We start from the raw sequence: 16,898 nt of genomic DNA on the forward strand, positions 1-16,898 counted from the left end.
TGACTAGCACTGACCAGTGTGACAGACACTGGCACTGACCACTGAGACTGACTGGCACTGACTAGTGAGAATGACTGGCATTAACCACTGAGACTGATTGGCACTGACCACTGAGACTGACTGGCATTGACCAGTGAGACTGACACTGGCACTGACCAGTGAGACTGACTAGCACTGACCACTGAGACTGACACTGACCACTGAGACTGACTGGCATTGACCAGTTAGACTGACACTGGCACTGACCAGTGAGACTGACTGGCAATGACCACTGAGACTGACACTGACCAGTGAGACTGACTGGCACTGACCACTGAGACTGACTGGCACTGACCACTTGCCACAGATTTTTCAACTTTATTCTTAGGATTCAAAGAGTTAAAGACTAAAATTGTGTTTCTGTTTCTGGTTGCTCATATATTACCTCTAACCACCCAAAGCAAGGATGACAGCTGCCAATCCCAGATCAGCTCCTGGAGGAAACCCCCCACCTTCAACAGCTGCCCTGTCAGCAGACTTGCCGTGAGTGCCAACGGGCTGTCAGCTAATGCTGAGAACAGCCGCTCTGTTCTGACGAGACTGTCTGTGCTCATTGGATCTATCTAATCCTGCCTATTACGCCAATACTTATTATCTATCTATCTATCCTGCCAACTATACTAAAATTAATATCTATCTATCTATACTAAAATTAATATCTATCTATCTATCTATCTATCTATCTATCTATCTATCTATCTATCTATCTATCTATTTATCATATAGTGCCTTTCACCTATCTATCTATCTATCTTATAAATGTAATGAATTATTATTATTTATCTATTATATAGCGCCTTTCACCTATCTATCTATCTATTATATAGCGCCTTTCACCTATCTATCTATCTGCCTGTCTGTCTGTCTGTCTGTCTGTCTATCTTTTTAATTACATGTGATTAGAAGCAGCTATCTAAATGGAAAGCCCAGCAATCTCCACTGCGTTAATATTATTGTCATCTTTAACACTAATGCTCGCCGTTCAGGGCTCTTCCCAGCATTGCCTCATGGAGTTTAATTTCCAGAAGTGTATTCAGTCTTGGCCCACGAGGGACCAGGCTTCACGTGTCGCTGGCTTTCAGAGGCCATTCACGCACCATTGCAAGGCCTTTTTTTTTAAGAGTTCACTGCAGTGTGAAACAGAAAGCGTGTGAAAGCCACATCCTCCTCAAAGGCATCAGCTGCACAATTTTTGTTAACTGCAGAAAACGAATCTTCTAAGGCTACCCGCTGGTTTGCACATATGACGCTCTCATGGCGCACACATACACACACGGGTTGTGTTCCCAGTAACAGTCAGTAATTTGCTATGTTAGGGTCCTCTTTTGTAAACTGAGGTTCAATTGTTGCAGATCTCTTGAAAATCTGTCACCATGAAAATGTAGGTTGTGAAATCCCCAACTTGTTACAACCACAGTCTCCTGCCACCCAGATGTCTCAGTCACTTCCTGTTGTAACATCACAGTCTATAAGATCCTCCAAAGTCACTACTTTTGGAACATCAAAAAAGGTCTCTTATCATGCTGTCCGGCACATTGCCTCATCATCATACTAAGAGGAATATTACAAGAAATGTATTCAAGGACAGGAAGCTCTGTAAGACTTAACAAACCCAGACATTGCTCAGAGATATTTCATAAGATCTACACTTTCCTTAACCCTTTGAACGCTGCCTTCCCCGGCATATTGGAATTATAGCTATGGCCTCCACAGCAATTATCAACAGTTTATTATACGCTGATAAGCCACCATGTTATAACAACAGATTGATACTACAGTGAATTTCCCATTGGGATTAATAAAGTATCTATCTATCTATCTATCTATCTATCTATCTATCTATCTATCTATCTATCTATCTATCTATCTATCTATCTATCTATCTATCTATCTATCTATCTATCTATCTATCTATCTATCTATCTATCTATCTATCTATCTATCTATCTATCTACAGAACAGCGTTTCCCAACCTCGAAACTCCAGCCCCAAAACTGCGCCAAAGATCGCCCTCAACTCACAGCGACCTTCCCAACTCCCCCTCTGACAATCGTACTTGACTCACCAAGGAGAAGAAGCTTTGACGACTGTGTTTCACTCATCTAACTATCTGACACTCTTGTGGTCATGCTCGATTCAGAGGGTCGGACCACTCCACTCTCCCCATCCAGAAGATCGTGCTAAATTCCTGAAGGGAGACCTTTGGGTTTTCCGAGCACAGCAGCAGTCACAACACCACAAAGTTTGGGAAGCAAGTCCACCTTTGACCAACAGTGTGGACTGTCCATAACTGAAGACCAGGTAAGGAGACCACAGAGGAAAAGCTGCGGGACCAGATGGTGTGGGTCGTCAAGTTCTTAAGGCCTGTGCTGACCAACTTTGTGGTGTCCCCTGTCACCTGTTCAGTCTGTCCCTAGGGCTTCAAGAAAGTGCCACTGCAGTGGAAAACATCCTTCGTTGATCCTATTTTGAAGAATAAGGGCGCTTCTTCAGCTAATGACTACAGACCAGTGGTACTTACATCTCATATCATGAAGACCCTGGTCTTGGACTATATGAGTCCTCTTGTGAAAGACCACCTGGACCCACTGCAGTTTGCCTATCGGTCAAAGATTGGAGTGGAAGATGCACTTAATCTATCAGCTCCATATTGGACAAAGCTGGCAGCACTGTGAAGATCTTATTTCTCCAGCACCTTCAATACCATCCAGCCACCCCTGGTAAGGGGTAAACTCAGGGATATGCAGGTGTATGGGCATGTGGGGTCTTGATGATGGACTACCTGTCAGGGCAGACCACCGTCTGTGAGAGTCAAGGACTGTGTGAGCAACACCGGACCACCAGAAAGGACAGGCCTGTCTCCTTCTCGCTTCACTCCATACTCCTTAGACTAGAAATCCAACAGCAGGCCGTGTCACTTGTAGAAATTCTCAGATGATTCTGCACTTTTGATTTACAGAGCCATTCTGCATTTCTTATATTTTGTGGCTCTTGGCGATAGAAACAAGCCCTGAGATTTCTGGTTAGCGATTTGGCTTCTGGTATCGACCCTTGCCACTTACTGATCACCTCCTTTCTCCTGGTAATCACTCAGAACATTTTTTACTGACTGCCTTTTCAGTGAACCTCCAGTAGACATTTTGAGTTAAATGTGAGACTGCTATTGATTTGCTTCACAAACGCCACAAAAAACAATTCAGAGATCATCTCTAATTAGTTCTGTAAGAAATAAAAAGTCAAATAAGCACATTAGGTATGTACTGCGTCATTCCATACACAATATGACCACATAAACACCATCTTCCATTGTCTTGATTATTTTTATTTGACATTACTGAATGAGGTGAAGGTGGAATAGGAGAGGAATGAAGGTCAGTAGGACCACCACGACAGAAAACGTGTGTGTGAATGAGAGTGAGGTCAGTGGAATGGTAAGGATGAGGGGAGTAGAGCTGGAGAAGGTGGATGAGTTTAAATACTTGGGATCAACAGTACAGAGATAAGGGGAGTGTGGAAGAGAAATGAAGAAGAGAGTGCAGGCAGGGTGGAATGGCTGGAGAAGAGTGCCAGGAGTGACTGGTGACAGACCAAGGGAAGGTCTACAGGATGGTAGTGAGACCAGCTATGATATATGGGCTGGAGACGGTGGCACAGGAGACAGAGCTGGAGGTGGCAGAGTTAAAGATGTTAAGATTGGCATTAGGTGTGACAAGGATGGACAGGATTAGAAATGAGGACATTAGAGGGTCAGCTCAGGTTGGACGGTTGGGAGACAAAGCCAGAGAGGCGAGATTGCGTTGGTTTGGAGAGATGCTAGGTATATTGAGAGAAGGGTTCTAAGGATAGAGCTGCCAGGTAAGAGGAGAAGAGGAAGGCCTAAGAGGAGGATTTATGGAGGTGGTGAGAGAGGACATACAGGTGCAAGATGAAGAGGACAGAAAGATATGGAACAAGATGATCCACTGTGGCGACCCCTGATGGGAGCAGACGAAAGAAGAATGAGGTGATGGTCCTACAGTATGTTATGTCACAATTTATTTACTTTGGGTGACATTTTTTTTTTTTTTTACTATGTTTTCCCCACTAGGCGTTCATGTGAAAATCTCTACTGGGAAATCTGCATGTCCATTCTGACCCACGGGATGTGAACAGAGCAGGCCTCGGACAAGGCCGTCAGTCTGGCTGTTGGCCTCCATCCACATCCTCACCGATGCTTCTGAGCTCTGGGGTCTTAACCAGAAAATATGACCTGTTTTAGCCATTTCTATCAAGGAAGAATATTCACCAACGGAAACAGAAAACTTTAAGGAATCTATTTTTTGTTACTAAACAGTAATAAGCGTAGTGAGAGTGAAAATAAAGAGGGCACACCATCAACCAGTGGCACCGTCAACCAGAGTTACATTTTCTTGTGATCTTAAATACGTGTTTTATTTATTTTTACTTAACCCTTTAATTTAAAAAAAATATTGGCTATTTCGCAAATTAGACTTTGACGTTTTTGGGGAGCACCTTGGGAAAACCTGCATTCAGCAAGGGTGCCGAGAATCGAAAATGTTTGGGAACTACTGGCCTAAGGATATCTCTCTATTATATAAAAAAAATCTTGGGACGAGACGAGACGTTTTCAGGGAGACGAAATGAGACATTTTCAGAGAGGTAATTTCACGTCCCACGAGATGAGACTTTGTGCCAAGAGATGAATTAAAAACCTAACAGGTCCAAGTGGGGGCGGAAATAAAAGACAAAGAGTAGAAGATGAAAAGACAAAGAGAAGACGACAAAGTAGAATGTCGTAAAGAGGCTCAAAAGTGTTGGCGCGATACACATGCAGAGCTGGTTAGAGATAATGGAAGTACTAAAATTCGAAAGTCTCAAAAAATTGATAGTAAAGATCGCATTAGCGCTAACAACATTTGGTGAAATAACGGAACAGCGAAAAGAGATCAAATATATGGACAAAGGTGATATGACAGAGCCACGACAAGCTTAATTTCAAAGAAATCACAATTCGGTCAGGTTTATATTTATGATCACGGAGAAGCGATGCAACATAGAATCGAAATAGTTAAACGATCAGACGTATCAGAAATTCTACAGCCAATAATGGATACAAATCCATACGTCCAAAAGAATTGCACTTTACATGAAATTTATCTGAGCAACACGGATAAAGAAGTTTTCTTGGATTTCTAGATGAATCGGAAAGATCACGCTCGCATATATAATAAACCAACACGTGACGCACTGCCAGCGATAATAGTTTTGAAAAGACGGAGATATCAAAGACAGAGTTGATATTCGTATTTATCTAAAAGCAAAGCAAGATTCATCACAGGCAGCAGAACTGGGAAATGACTTAGTGTGTAGGCCCGCACAGGGGTTGTAGAGCGAAGCGAGCAAGGGGGGCAGAGCCCCCGAGTCATTCAGATAAAAGAGTCCTAATAGTCCTTACTCAACTAGACGCATAATTTAGAATCTCAAGGATATCAGACTTTACTGAAATGGTTGTTTAGTATCTATGGCTGTGCACCAAATACACAGGACTCTTCTGAGGGACTTGTGAGACATTCAGTCTTAGGACACCATCAGCGTTTTACTCACACATAATGGCTGACACCCAATGACTCTGACATGTAACGATCCACCGAGCCATGCTGACATCTAACAACTCACCACACCAATCACACATTAAATGACATGACGGGCACCAATGCAGTGCTTCGTGATTCTGATCATCCTTTCTAGGACCCTTACGAAATGTCCCAAATTGTCACATGTCGTGATCAGGGTGTTGACAGTCTTTCACTCGTTTTGTTCATTTCCATCCTTTTGTGTCTGTGCATATTGTGTCAAGCTGACAAAACAAAAAAGACACCACTAATGATGGCCGCATACATCCTGGCAGACTTTAGTAACAATCAGGACACTCTGCAAGTTCAAAGAAACAAAAAAAAACATTCAGGAGATTGAGAGTTAAGGAAGAAAAAATTAACAGGACTGCAGACCCCACATAAACGTCTGCATGCAGCTGAGTGAATGGCTCTGCATGTGTCAGCATTCAGCCGCTTATCCACCATCACTCAGTGATGTCAGCAGGGAGTTTAATGAAACTCCCATCTCTGTGTGTCTAAAGGAGGGGCCGTGATGGACACAAACACCAAACACAAACGGCACAATGACACCAAAGAAGACAATGTAGTCAGAAATGGCACGCAGGCACAACATTCTGTAAGGTGCTGAATGAAATTACTGGCTTCTGGTGGCAGCCCGTCAAGACTCAAAGCAGGATCCCACCCTGCACAGGGCACGAGGCCGTGACAGTGCCCTTCCGGGCCAAATGGACAGACACACCCAGTTCCACGCGTAGACGTTTATATATAAGACTAGCTGTGTAAGCCCATGCTTCTAGAAACTACTGAAATCGTCAGAAAAAAAATTGAATAGTAGAGACATCAGGTAATTGAAAGGAACGACTCTGGGGGTCTCTCTCCTAGGAGGATTCGTTTTGTGTACTCGCCTCGCTTGTGTTATTAGCGACTAAGTGAGTTTTCTGTTTCCTCGGAGGCGAAGCCCTCACCCCGACTCCGCCTCTCACTTCCGGGACAGACAGACAGACAGACAGATAGACTTCCACGCATTGACGTTTATATAGAAGACTAACTGAAATACCCGGCATTGCCCGGGAGGAAAATAAAGTTTTTTTCTTTAATTGTTTGAGAAAAATATAATTAAAATTGTTGGTATGGTAATAAGTTTTTACATGCAGAATTTTTGATGATGAAAAAAAAAGTCAATTAAATTAATATTATTATTAGGTTGGTTTAATTCTATTACTGCTACAACATTGTTACAATAAGAATAATGCAAGATGAAGATGCAGTTAACAAAAACAAATATTAAATGGCACACAAATAATACTACAGATTTTTCATGATAAAACTGTCGGTTGCTTTTACGAGGAACACACCAGAAACGTTGCGAGCGTCAACTGGATGATAACATACATACAAGACCACAAGATTGTTACAGTCTGCTTTAAACAGAATATAAGATTGTGGCTAATTGTTGGAGATTTGCTCATTGGAAGGTGCTTTGTGGAATAAAAACTCTTTATTGTATTTATATTCTCCCACACCTCTAGTTTTCTTTGTAAAGCTGGAATGGAATATTTGGCCAGTCCAGTCTTCGTGCAGCAGAAACTGATCCTTACTTAATATGTGGGACTCCTGCATTAATACTATTTTAGCGTTTAGACCTTTTAGGTGAGAGAGTACTTTCTTTCTCTTTAATTCATGATTCAGGCCTTTAACATTCCAGCTCACAAAGTTAACTGTGCGGTCATATTTATATTCTTACTAGCGAATGGGAGCCCGATCGAATCAGGCTACAAATTCTGCGTTGAATGAGTTGCAATGTTTGCACAGGTTGTCAAATGAGCCAGAGTGGTCCTCAATACTATCTGTGTGATTGCACATGGCAATGCTGTGCCGCTGAGCATTTTCATGCCACAAGGCACAGGCTGTTCGATGTCTTTCAACCCGTGCTGCATTTGCGGCTGCTCAAGTTTCTTCAGTCGCTTGTGCACAGCTGGCACGATTTCTTTCAGCATTAGTAGCATTTGTAGCCACACGCTGCTCATCCGTTTGTTGTGCACGTTGTGTACATTTGGTCACATTAGCAAGTGTACGTTCCTCGCAAGTCATATGACTTTGTTTCCTACGCATCCTTTCCAAGGCCGCTGCTGTTGTGGCTGCGTTGTGTTCGTCACTCATTTTAGATCTGAGATCGTCTGAAATTTAAACAATGACCGTTGTTAATACCCATCTGTCATTACTCATGCTTCTGACTTGTGAGTCGAGGTATTGACGCGAACACCATACATACGGATACTATCAAATTATATATAAAGATATTGTGGACTGTACTGTGACTCCCCTTGTGGTTACTAAGCGTCAACAGGATGATAACATACCATACACAACCGCAAGATTCTTACAGTCTGCTTTATATATAAGACTAGCCACCGCCCTGCGTATTAGTGAAACAGGACAGCGAGGAGGCCCCGGACAGCTCTCTACTCCAACTCCTCTACTTTGCGCGAATATATCACTCCTGCAAGCGAACTGTGATTCTTAGCGCAGTGAGAGAAGTCGCAAAATCAACTGGAATGTCCAAGCAAGTTAGAGAAAAAAAAAGATCTAAATCCGTGAAGTCGTTCTCCCATTCGCTAACTAAGTGGACTTAGGCCGGGTTTATACTTCACGCGATGCATGCTGCAGCGGACGCTCCTGCTAAGCAAGCGTTGTAGTGTTTATACTTGCGCGCGTACTTTGCGTACATCTGGAGGAATCCACCAGGTGGCAGTGCAAGATATTATCATGGTGAGAACATGTTCGGCTTTGCTGTGTTGTGAACTGTCTGGAACACCCATTAAATTCCGATGACACCTTACCGCAATATCTCTGAAAAGGATGTTTATTGATTAAATCCATCAATCCAGGGATGTGTCCATTCCAGCAAGCATTGGGCACGAGTGAGAAACTATCCCTGGACGGGGCCTCAGCTCATTGCAAGGTGAATACAAGCACACACATACTGTACACTAGCATCATTTTAGCGGCACCAAATCCCCAAATCTGCATATCTTTGGAAGGAAACTGGAGCACACTGAGGAAACCCAGCAGGAAAACGTGTAAACTCCAGGCAGGGAATATCAGCGACGTGACTCCCTGCAAGACAGCAGCGCTAACGCTCCGCCACTGAGTCGCCCCCATGTGTGTAATTATTAACAGTATTCATTATTTAAATGAAATTACAGATTTATCTGTAAAATGTAATATACATACTTTAATACTTTTCATCATGAAAGTGGTATCAAGTATACATCTAAGGATTCTAAATGTGCAGAGAGTTGGAATATCATACATTTAATGTGCTCAGTGTGGCGATCTATTGCTGGCGATTCGCTGCTGTCAGGAGCAGAGGAAGCCCTAGAAAAAAAGATGGCACAGAAGACGGTATGTGAGACTTTTAAAACGTATCGTGTCATTACGATTGGGAATATGCAACGCTTGAATATAAAAGCACCACGAATACATCTGTATGTTGGCATTTTGCTTCACCACATGAAACTATCAAATATCGAAGCGCGCACACCAATCCATCCATATTATCCATATTACTAAATGAGAATGGTAAACCGGATGGACGCAGGGACATCCGGCCATGGGCCGTGGACGCAAAAGACGTACTGCGCAGGCGCCCCCATAAACCCCCCCCCCTCCAAGCAACGGAAACCGGATGAAAAGCAACGTAAAATAAGAAATGAGGCGCCGCGCCCATAGCACACAGAAAAAAGGAGTCAGACGCCGGCGCCGCACACAGCGCTGCACAAAGCCCATGACACACAAAACGGAACACACACAAAGAAGAGGATTGAGACCCATGACACACAAAGCCCCCCTCCAGTAACTGAAATAAAAAATAGGGCGACGCGCCCCTAGAACACCAAAAAGAAAGGATTCAGACACAAGCGCCACATAGCACACGAAACGGTACGCACACAAAAAAGAGGATTCAGACCCACAACACACAAACACCCCCTCCACTAACAGAGATAAAAAAAAGTGAGGCAACGCGCCCCTTGCACACAAAAAAAAGAAGTCAGATGCGAGCGCCACACAAACCCATTGCACACGAAACGGGACAGACTACGGACATGGCACACGAAACATACACAAAAAGGAGGATTCAGACCCACGACCACACTAACATAAATAAGAAATGAGACACAAAGCCCCATTACTGAACGAACCGTCCATATTAAACATACGTCATCTGAACACGTTCAAATTATGCAGCATGGATCGATCTCATTACACTGATGCACTATTAACCGTTCAACCACAGAAAAGGCTCCATATTACACATACAAAAACGAGCAAGGCTCAATACAAACAATGAACGCCATAAACTGCAACGGGCTTCTCACACAGCACAGGCAAATCGATTACAGCTCCAGAATAGCACGTCCCAAATACTGCACATACAACGACGCGCCTCTCAAACGGCACAAGCAAAAGATACACATCAAGGACATCAACGACAGACACCTGCTAAACGATTGCGCCAGTTAGCTGACAACGCGTTCAATAATGAGTCCACTATTCATGAAAATTCATTGGGATTAATGAATGTCATTTGCAATCATTGTCATTCACTTAACTTCACAGAAGAAACAACTGTCAATACAAGTAATGAATTTACACGTTGTTGTCAAAAGGGTCAAATTAGACTGCCTCCTTTACATTCATATCCTGCATATCTACAGAAGGATACGGTTCGAGTAACGGGACCACAAACACGAACCCACATGAAAAAAAAACATACACGTCGGCACCTACCACGCGCTTCTGAAACCGCGGAAGAAAAAATGTCTCGACTCCAAAAACACATGTCACTCCTTATTCAAAATACCGGTCCCAATCACAGAAACATTGGTATCCACTATGAAAATGAACAGTAACAATGCACGTGACATCCGTCTTGCCACACTATTAATTATAGATGAATGTACAATAGCATCCACTCACTTACTCAACACCATTGATAAACTTCTACAAACGTTGATGAATAATAATATTCCCTTTGGAGGAAAGGTACTGTTATTAGGAGGAGATTTTACACAGTGCTTAGCTATTGCTCCACATGCCATTCGCTCAGCTATTGTTCAATCCACCTTAAAATACGCCGACGACGTCATACATAAACAACAAGAGACCAGACTACAATACATATACAGGCGCGAGACCTGATTGGTGCTAATACGAAGAAACGAACAGTCCGCATATTAAGAGTGAGTGCGATCCTCCTTATTACTTATCCATATTCCTAACGATAAAGATCAAACAAGTCATGAATTCACAATCACGGGTACAGAACGAGACGGCTCGAGTAACGGGACCACAAACACAAACCCGCATCAAAAAAAAAAATAAACGTCGGCGCCTACAACGCGCTTCTAAAACCGCGGAACAAAAAATGTTACGCAGACAATTGGCATTGCTTTCAAAAGATACAGTTGGTACAAAACATGCGATGTCCAGATCCCGAATATAACAATTGGTTATTACAACTGGGAGATGGTACACTCACCAATACAGATGGACTTCACCCAGATATTATTACAATTCCTCAACCCTTTATCTGCGACGACTTACTTACGGAGATATTTGGACCAGCGGTCTCATTAGACCAAATACCCCTTTTAACACAACGCACTATATTATGTCCAAAAAATATTAATGTGGATCACATAAATACCCAAGTCATTGCATTACTTCCTGGAGAGGCACAGCTCTTTCTAAGCTGTGACAAAGTTGACTCTGATGACGACAATGACCATCTTCATTTCCCCTTAGAATATTTCAACACTATTAACCCAGCCGGATTACCACAACACAATCTTAGCCTTAAAAACGGAACAATACTCATGCTATTAAGAAACCTTAACACTAAACGGGGTTTATGCAATGGTACACGTTTAGTCGTCTACACCATGACACACAATGTTATTCAAGCAACAGTTCTTACAGGATCACATGCTAACAATACTGTTCTAATTCCTAAAATTGACCTTACGAGTTCTGACCTGGAATTACCTTTTACACTTAAACGGAAACAATTCCCCATTAAACCTGCCTTTGCCATGACCATCAACAAATCACAAGGACAAACCATGGACAAGGTTGGCATCTAGCTATCTAAGCCCGTTTTTGGACATGGACAACTTTATCTGGCCTTCTCACAAGTTCGACGTTCACGTCAAGGACAAGACACCATCTTTACTACTAATGTTGTTTACAAAGAAATTTTCCAATAAACCTTTACACTGTGCCAAACACTTTATTGTTTGCTTCCTATCTGCGTCATCTACACCTTCACACTATGCTATATCTCATTCATACATCACGCTCTTTGTAATTTCCCAACACCAGGGGTTGGCGAGCGAAGCGAACAGAGGGCGAAGACCCCTAGTCTGGTAGAATCCGCAAAGCGGCTTTCTGTCACATGTAGATAGTAAACAGAGACTCTGATGTCACATTCCAACTTTTAACACACTGCGCCCCCTGACCTTTTGCTGGTACTGCAACTTGTGCACGCGTCGCGTTAATTTCTGAGGACCTGCTCAGAGGACGCATCAAATGAACGCTCAGAACGCGTGGCAGCCATGATGCGGGCGCGTACGTGTTCTGAGCGTTAAGTATAAACGAGCCCTTAAGGTTACGCCCCGAGGCAGATGCGTGAGTGAGGAGGGCCCCGCAGCCCGATGAGTCTCTCTCGGATTCACACTAATAAATCGTCACCACAAGCGAACTCTGATTCTTAGCGCGATGAGAGAAGTTGCAACATCAACAGAACATTCAAGCAAATTCTAGAAAAATACCCAATCTAAATCCGTGAAGTAGTTCTCTTGTGAAAAGCGGACAGACATACAGACGGGTCTAAAAAACTCTAAGAAATTTCTTGTTTGGATCACGACATTTTTAAAACCGTTTCTTAACGAGCACCTATAGGCCGAGGGTAACCTCCATTCCAAATTTTAAGTCCCAAGTCCTCATGGTCCGGGAGATTGCATGATGAGTGAGTCAGTGGGTTTTGGCTTTTATATAGAGAGATTTCAGTGGGTTGTACTGAAATGAACGAGCAGAGCCGCATTACCCATTTACATTTAAAGAATGACTGTTGACCGATAGCCAGTGCTATCTCTTGTTTTCATAGTCACATTATGCGACTTCTAGCCGTAGGTTATGTCATGATGATGACTGATGTTACTGATCTCATCGCTGGACCCTGCTAATTTACTTGACACTCAAATCCAGCACATTCACACCCGACCCTTTTTCTGACAGCTAATTGCGTGCTGCCTGACGGAGCTGGTGCTGTACAAAGGGTTAACAGGTACTGTGATTTCAGCAGCAACACACAAGCAACCCCAACGACTTAAGAAAAAAATCAAACTTGTCCAAAATTTCAGATCTAATGTGTTTAACAAGTGTAATGATGGAGGTGGAGGTGTGTGCTGCGGCCTGATGTGTGCTCAGGGGTTCTTGTCTTTTGTTTAAACTGGCCAATATGGTAGAGAGTCCGCTTCCTAGCCAGTAGTTCTGTGGTTACATGACGTGTGTGTTGCCTTCCTTCAATCAACATGGAAAATACATTAAGATATTAAATACAGAGGAGTCGGGGAGTCAGAAGTACCGGAAACTAAGGAATTATCAACCGACTTCACTGCCCTGGTAATAACTGGACTGAAAAATGCAATTTTACATCACCTGAGTTAGACTCTCTGTGAGAGCTGTTTCAGCCACCCCGACACTATTTAGGCTCAGCTTTTAACCACATAACAGTACTGAAGTATCGGCCAATGCCCGAGTCACCTCACGTATACATTACTGTCATGCTATTCTATCTGGCATCCCACAAAAACCAAAACTCACCACTCACCATACCTAAATACAGCTTAGTAACTATGGGTGGCAGAGCTTTCAGTGTGATGGCCTCTAAAATTTAGAATACTCTTCCTCTCAGCCTTCGTGAGGAAAAATCAATTATTTATTTCAAACTCCTGTTAAAAACAAATCTTTTCAATGAGCATTATTCATTTTCTTGTATGTGATTTCTATTGTTTTTTTAATGTGTTTATTGGAATTGTAAAGTGTCCCTGAGTAATGAAAGGCGCTGCATAAATCAGTCAGTCAGTCACTCAGTCAGTCATTATCCAACCTGCTATATCCTAGCACAGGGTCACGGGGGTCTGCTGGAGCCACTCCCAGCCAACACAGGGTGCAAGGCAGGAACAATAATAATAATAATAATAATAATTCTTTGCATTTATATAGCGCTTTTCTCACTACTCAAAGCGCACAGCAATTGCAGGTTAAGGGCCTTGCTCAAGGACCCAACAGTGCAGAGTCTCTATTGGCATTTGAAGGATTCGAGCTGGCAACCTTCCAATTGCCAATGCAGATCCCTAGCCTCAGAGCCACTACTCCAGGGCAGGGTGCCAGCCCACCACAGGGCACACAGACACACCCACCCACACACTAGGGACAATTTAGGAATGCCAATGCACCTAACCTGCATGTCTTTGGACTGTGGGAGGAAACCGGAGCACCTGGTACATAAACAAACCTTATTATTATTATTTTTATTAAAAACTTATCCATCACTTACAACTTATTAAAAATTCTGCTGCCAGGATAATAACCTGCTGTTCTAAATCCACTGAACATATCACACCGATTCTGTCTCAACTTCACTGGCTCCCTGTTAACTACCGATTACAATACTCAATCCCGCTCTTAACATTTAAAGCTCTCCACAACCTCACTGATCTCCTACAGACTGACACTCCCCTCTCGCTCCCTCAGACCCTCATCTGCAGCTCGACTTTCTGTACCACACGTCTAACTCTGTTCTATGGGAGCTCCAGCGTCCTCTTCTAGTGCTCCTCAACTCGGGAATTCTCTTCCCTCTCATATTCGTCAACTTGATTCGACAACACATCTTTTCAAACCTGCATACCAATTGTGAATTTTACACTGTTACAGCCTGTTATCTTTGTTTGTTTGCTACTTATTGCTTTTTGATTTATCGATCTCTTTGTTTTAATTTTATTAATGTTGTTTAATTTCATTGTAAGGTGACCTTGAGTGTTAAGAAAGGCGCCCATTAAATAAAATGTATTATTACAATAACACTGTCAAATTCTGATACAACACTCTACTAGTGCATTATATTATTTCTCAGTCAGTCAGTGTCTAACCCACTATATCCTAACACAGGGTCACAGGGGTCTGCTGGAGCCAATCCCAGCCAGCACAGGGTGCAAGGCAGGAACAAACCCTGGGCAGGGCGCCAGCCCACCACAGGGCACACACAGACACACCCCAAGCACACACTAGGATCGCCAATGCACCTAACCTACATGTCTTTGGACTGTGGGAGGAAGCCCACGCAGACACGGGGAGAACATGCAAACTCCACACAGGGAGGACCTGGGAAGCAAACCCAGACGGGTCTCCTAAGTGTGAGGCAGCGGCGCTACCCACTGCGCCACCCTGCCGCCCTATATTATTACTGATATGTTACATTTTTAGTAACAAAAATATCTCTTTCATGAAGAAAATACAAAAAAGATTAAAAGTGCTACAACTTTCAAACATAACATTGGCATATCATTCATGTATGTTTGGGGACTTAGCCCTACTCGTACCTGAATGTGATGCCCTGAATATGTTTTTTTAAATTTCTGACCCAGCCCTTCTCTGACTTGCTTCCACTATGCTGCACACTAAAGGTCTGAATGCAGTTTGGCAGATGTCACACCCCTCTTCAGTTTCCAAGTCCCCAGATAGCATCACTCACCACACTTAACACTGAGATCTGACAAACGTCACGTCACGTCGGTTATACACACACAGAGAGATTAACAAGCATATGCATGTTAGGTCTGCACTGACCCATGTGTGTGTGTGTGTGTGTGTGTGTGTGTTTTGATTCTTATCCTGTGATGGCCTGGTGCCCTGCCCAGGGCGGTTCCTACCTTGCACCCAGTGCTTCTATGGTGGGCAGCAGTAATCCTAAATTGAATTAAGCAGGTTTAAGAATGAGATGAGATTGTGCAACCTGTTTGGTGATTTTTTTTTCCACTATGAGTAATTTTTAACAACACTCATATGTTTCAAAAGGCCCGAATTATTCTTTTGATGGTCCTGAGCCCAGCTTGATAATGTCCACATCTCACGCTACTGTCATCCAGCACTAGGATTTCTTTGTTACACCACGAAGACTTGAAGTTCAAGCTCAGGAGACTGAAAATGCTGCCACTACAATGAACACAAACGGCGGAGGAGTAAGGGGGCACCCCTGTTGTGGGGGGTCGTCCAGCTTCAGAATTGCCACCTCCGTAAACAAAGACCCAGGCTTGCTAACTTCCACGACTCTTTGGGGCCATTAAGGCTCCCAGGCGCATGTCCTCAGTTATAAAGACGACCACTGCTGCGAGTCGCCAGACTTTTCGTCAACACTGCAGCCCACACCCAGTTTCTTCTATAATTTACGAGACGTGCTTCGCCTCATCTTCTGCTCACACGTACGCACGAATTCGCATCCCTCTTACCGTATTTGCCTTCCTGCTCGTCAGAATCCAGCTTCTGCATGATTCTTTTCTTCCAGAACACACGAAGCAAAATGTGAACCCCAGTGGAAACAATAACAGCAAAGAATAAGGAAGCTCACAAGAGTAACGGCATCCGAAGCTTAGAGGCTGCTACTGTTGGCCGCGAGCTACTGTTAAACAGACCAAGTCAATAAGAGGTGGGGCCAACGCCCACGGGGAGCCCGAAAGCCAATAGACGACGAGATTTACCATGACGGATGGCGCCTTACACCAGTCGCTGAGTAAGAAGGCAAGGCTTCACCGACAGGAGCCCCGCCTACACACTGTTGACCGCTATTCTCTTGGAATGCGGAGCTCGCCTCGACTTGTGCTCGAGCCTGAGAACGCGAGGCAGACGGTGAGAAAGGCGCGTTAAAATAAAAATATTACCTGAATGGAAACGAAAATATTTAATGTTATGTTAAAAACAAATTCATTGTATTGTTATAGTACGTCATACATTAGCCTTAGTAACAGCTGTACATTGGACGCGGCACACAGGATTCCAGCATGTAGTTTTCGAATCCCACGAGTGGCCGTTGTCTATGAGGGGCTGGCACGTTTTCTCCTTGGCTGTGTAGGATTTCCTCCAGGTGGACTTGTTTTCTGCAGATTCCAAATTCGAGGATGTGTA

General features: G+C 43.4%; 1 protein-coding gene across 2 annotated transcripts in view; it reads right to left on the reverse strand.

The window, feature by feature from the left end:
- Positions 1-16,391, reverse strand: part of slc44a2 (solute carrier family 44 member 2) — a 112,983-nt gene extending 96,592 nt beyond the window's left edge. Inside the window, exon 1 of one of the 2 annotated variants that reach the window (XM_028823658.2) lies at positions 16,226-16,387. In XM_028823658.2, the coding sequence (XP_028679491.1) occupies positions 16,226-16,265 (40 nt within the window). In that variant the 5' untranslated portion in view covers positions 16,266-16,387. Of the gene's footprint in view, positions 1-16,225 lie in introns of both variants that reach the window. The other variant, XM_051920396.1, reaches the window with a different exon arrangement.
- Between the last annotated feature and the right edge of the window lie 507 nt (positions 16,392-16,898).

Source organism: Erpetoichthys calabaricus, chromosome 17 (assembly GCF_900747795.2).
Source record: "Erpetoichthys calabaricus chromosome 17, fErpCal1.3, whole genome shotgun sequence".
Lineage (NCBI taxonomy): Eukaryota > Metazoa > Chordata > Cladistia > Polypteriformes > Polypteridae > Erpetoichthys > Erpetoichthys calabaricus.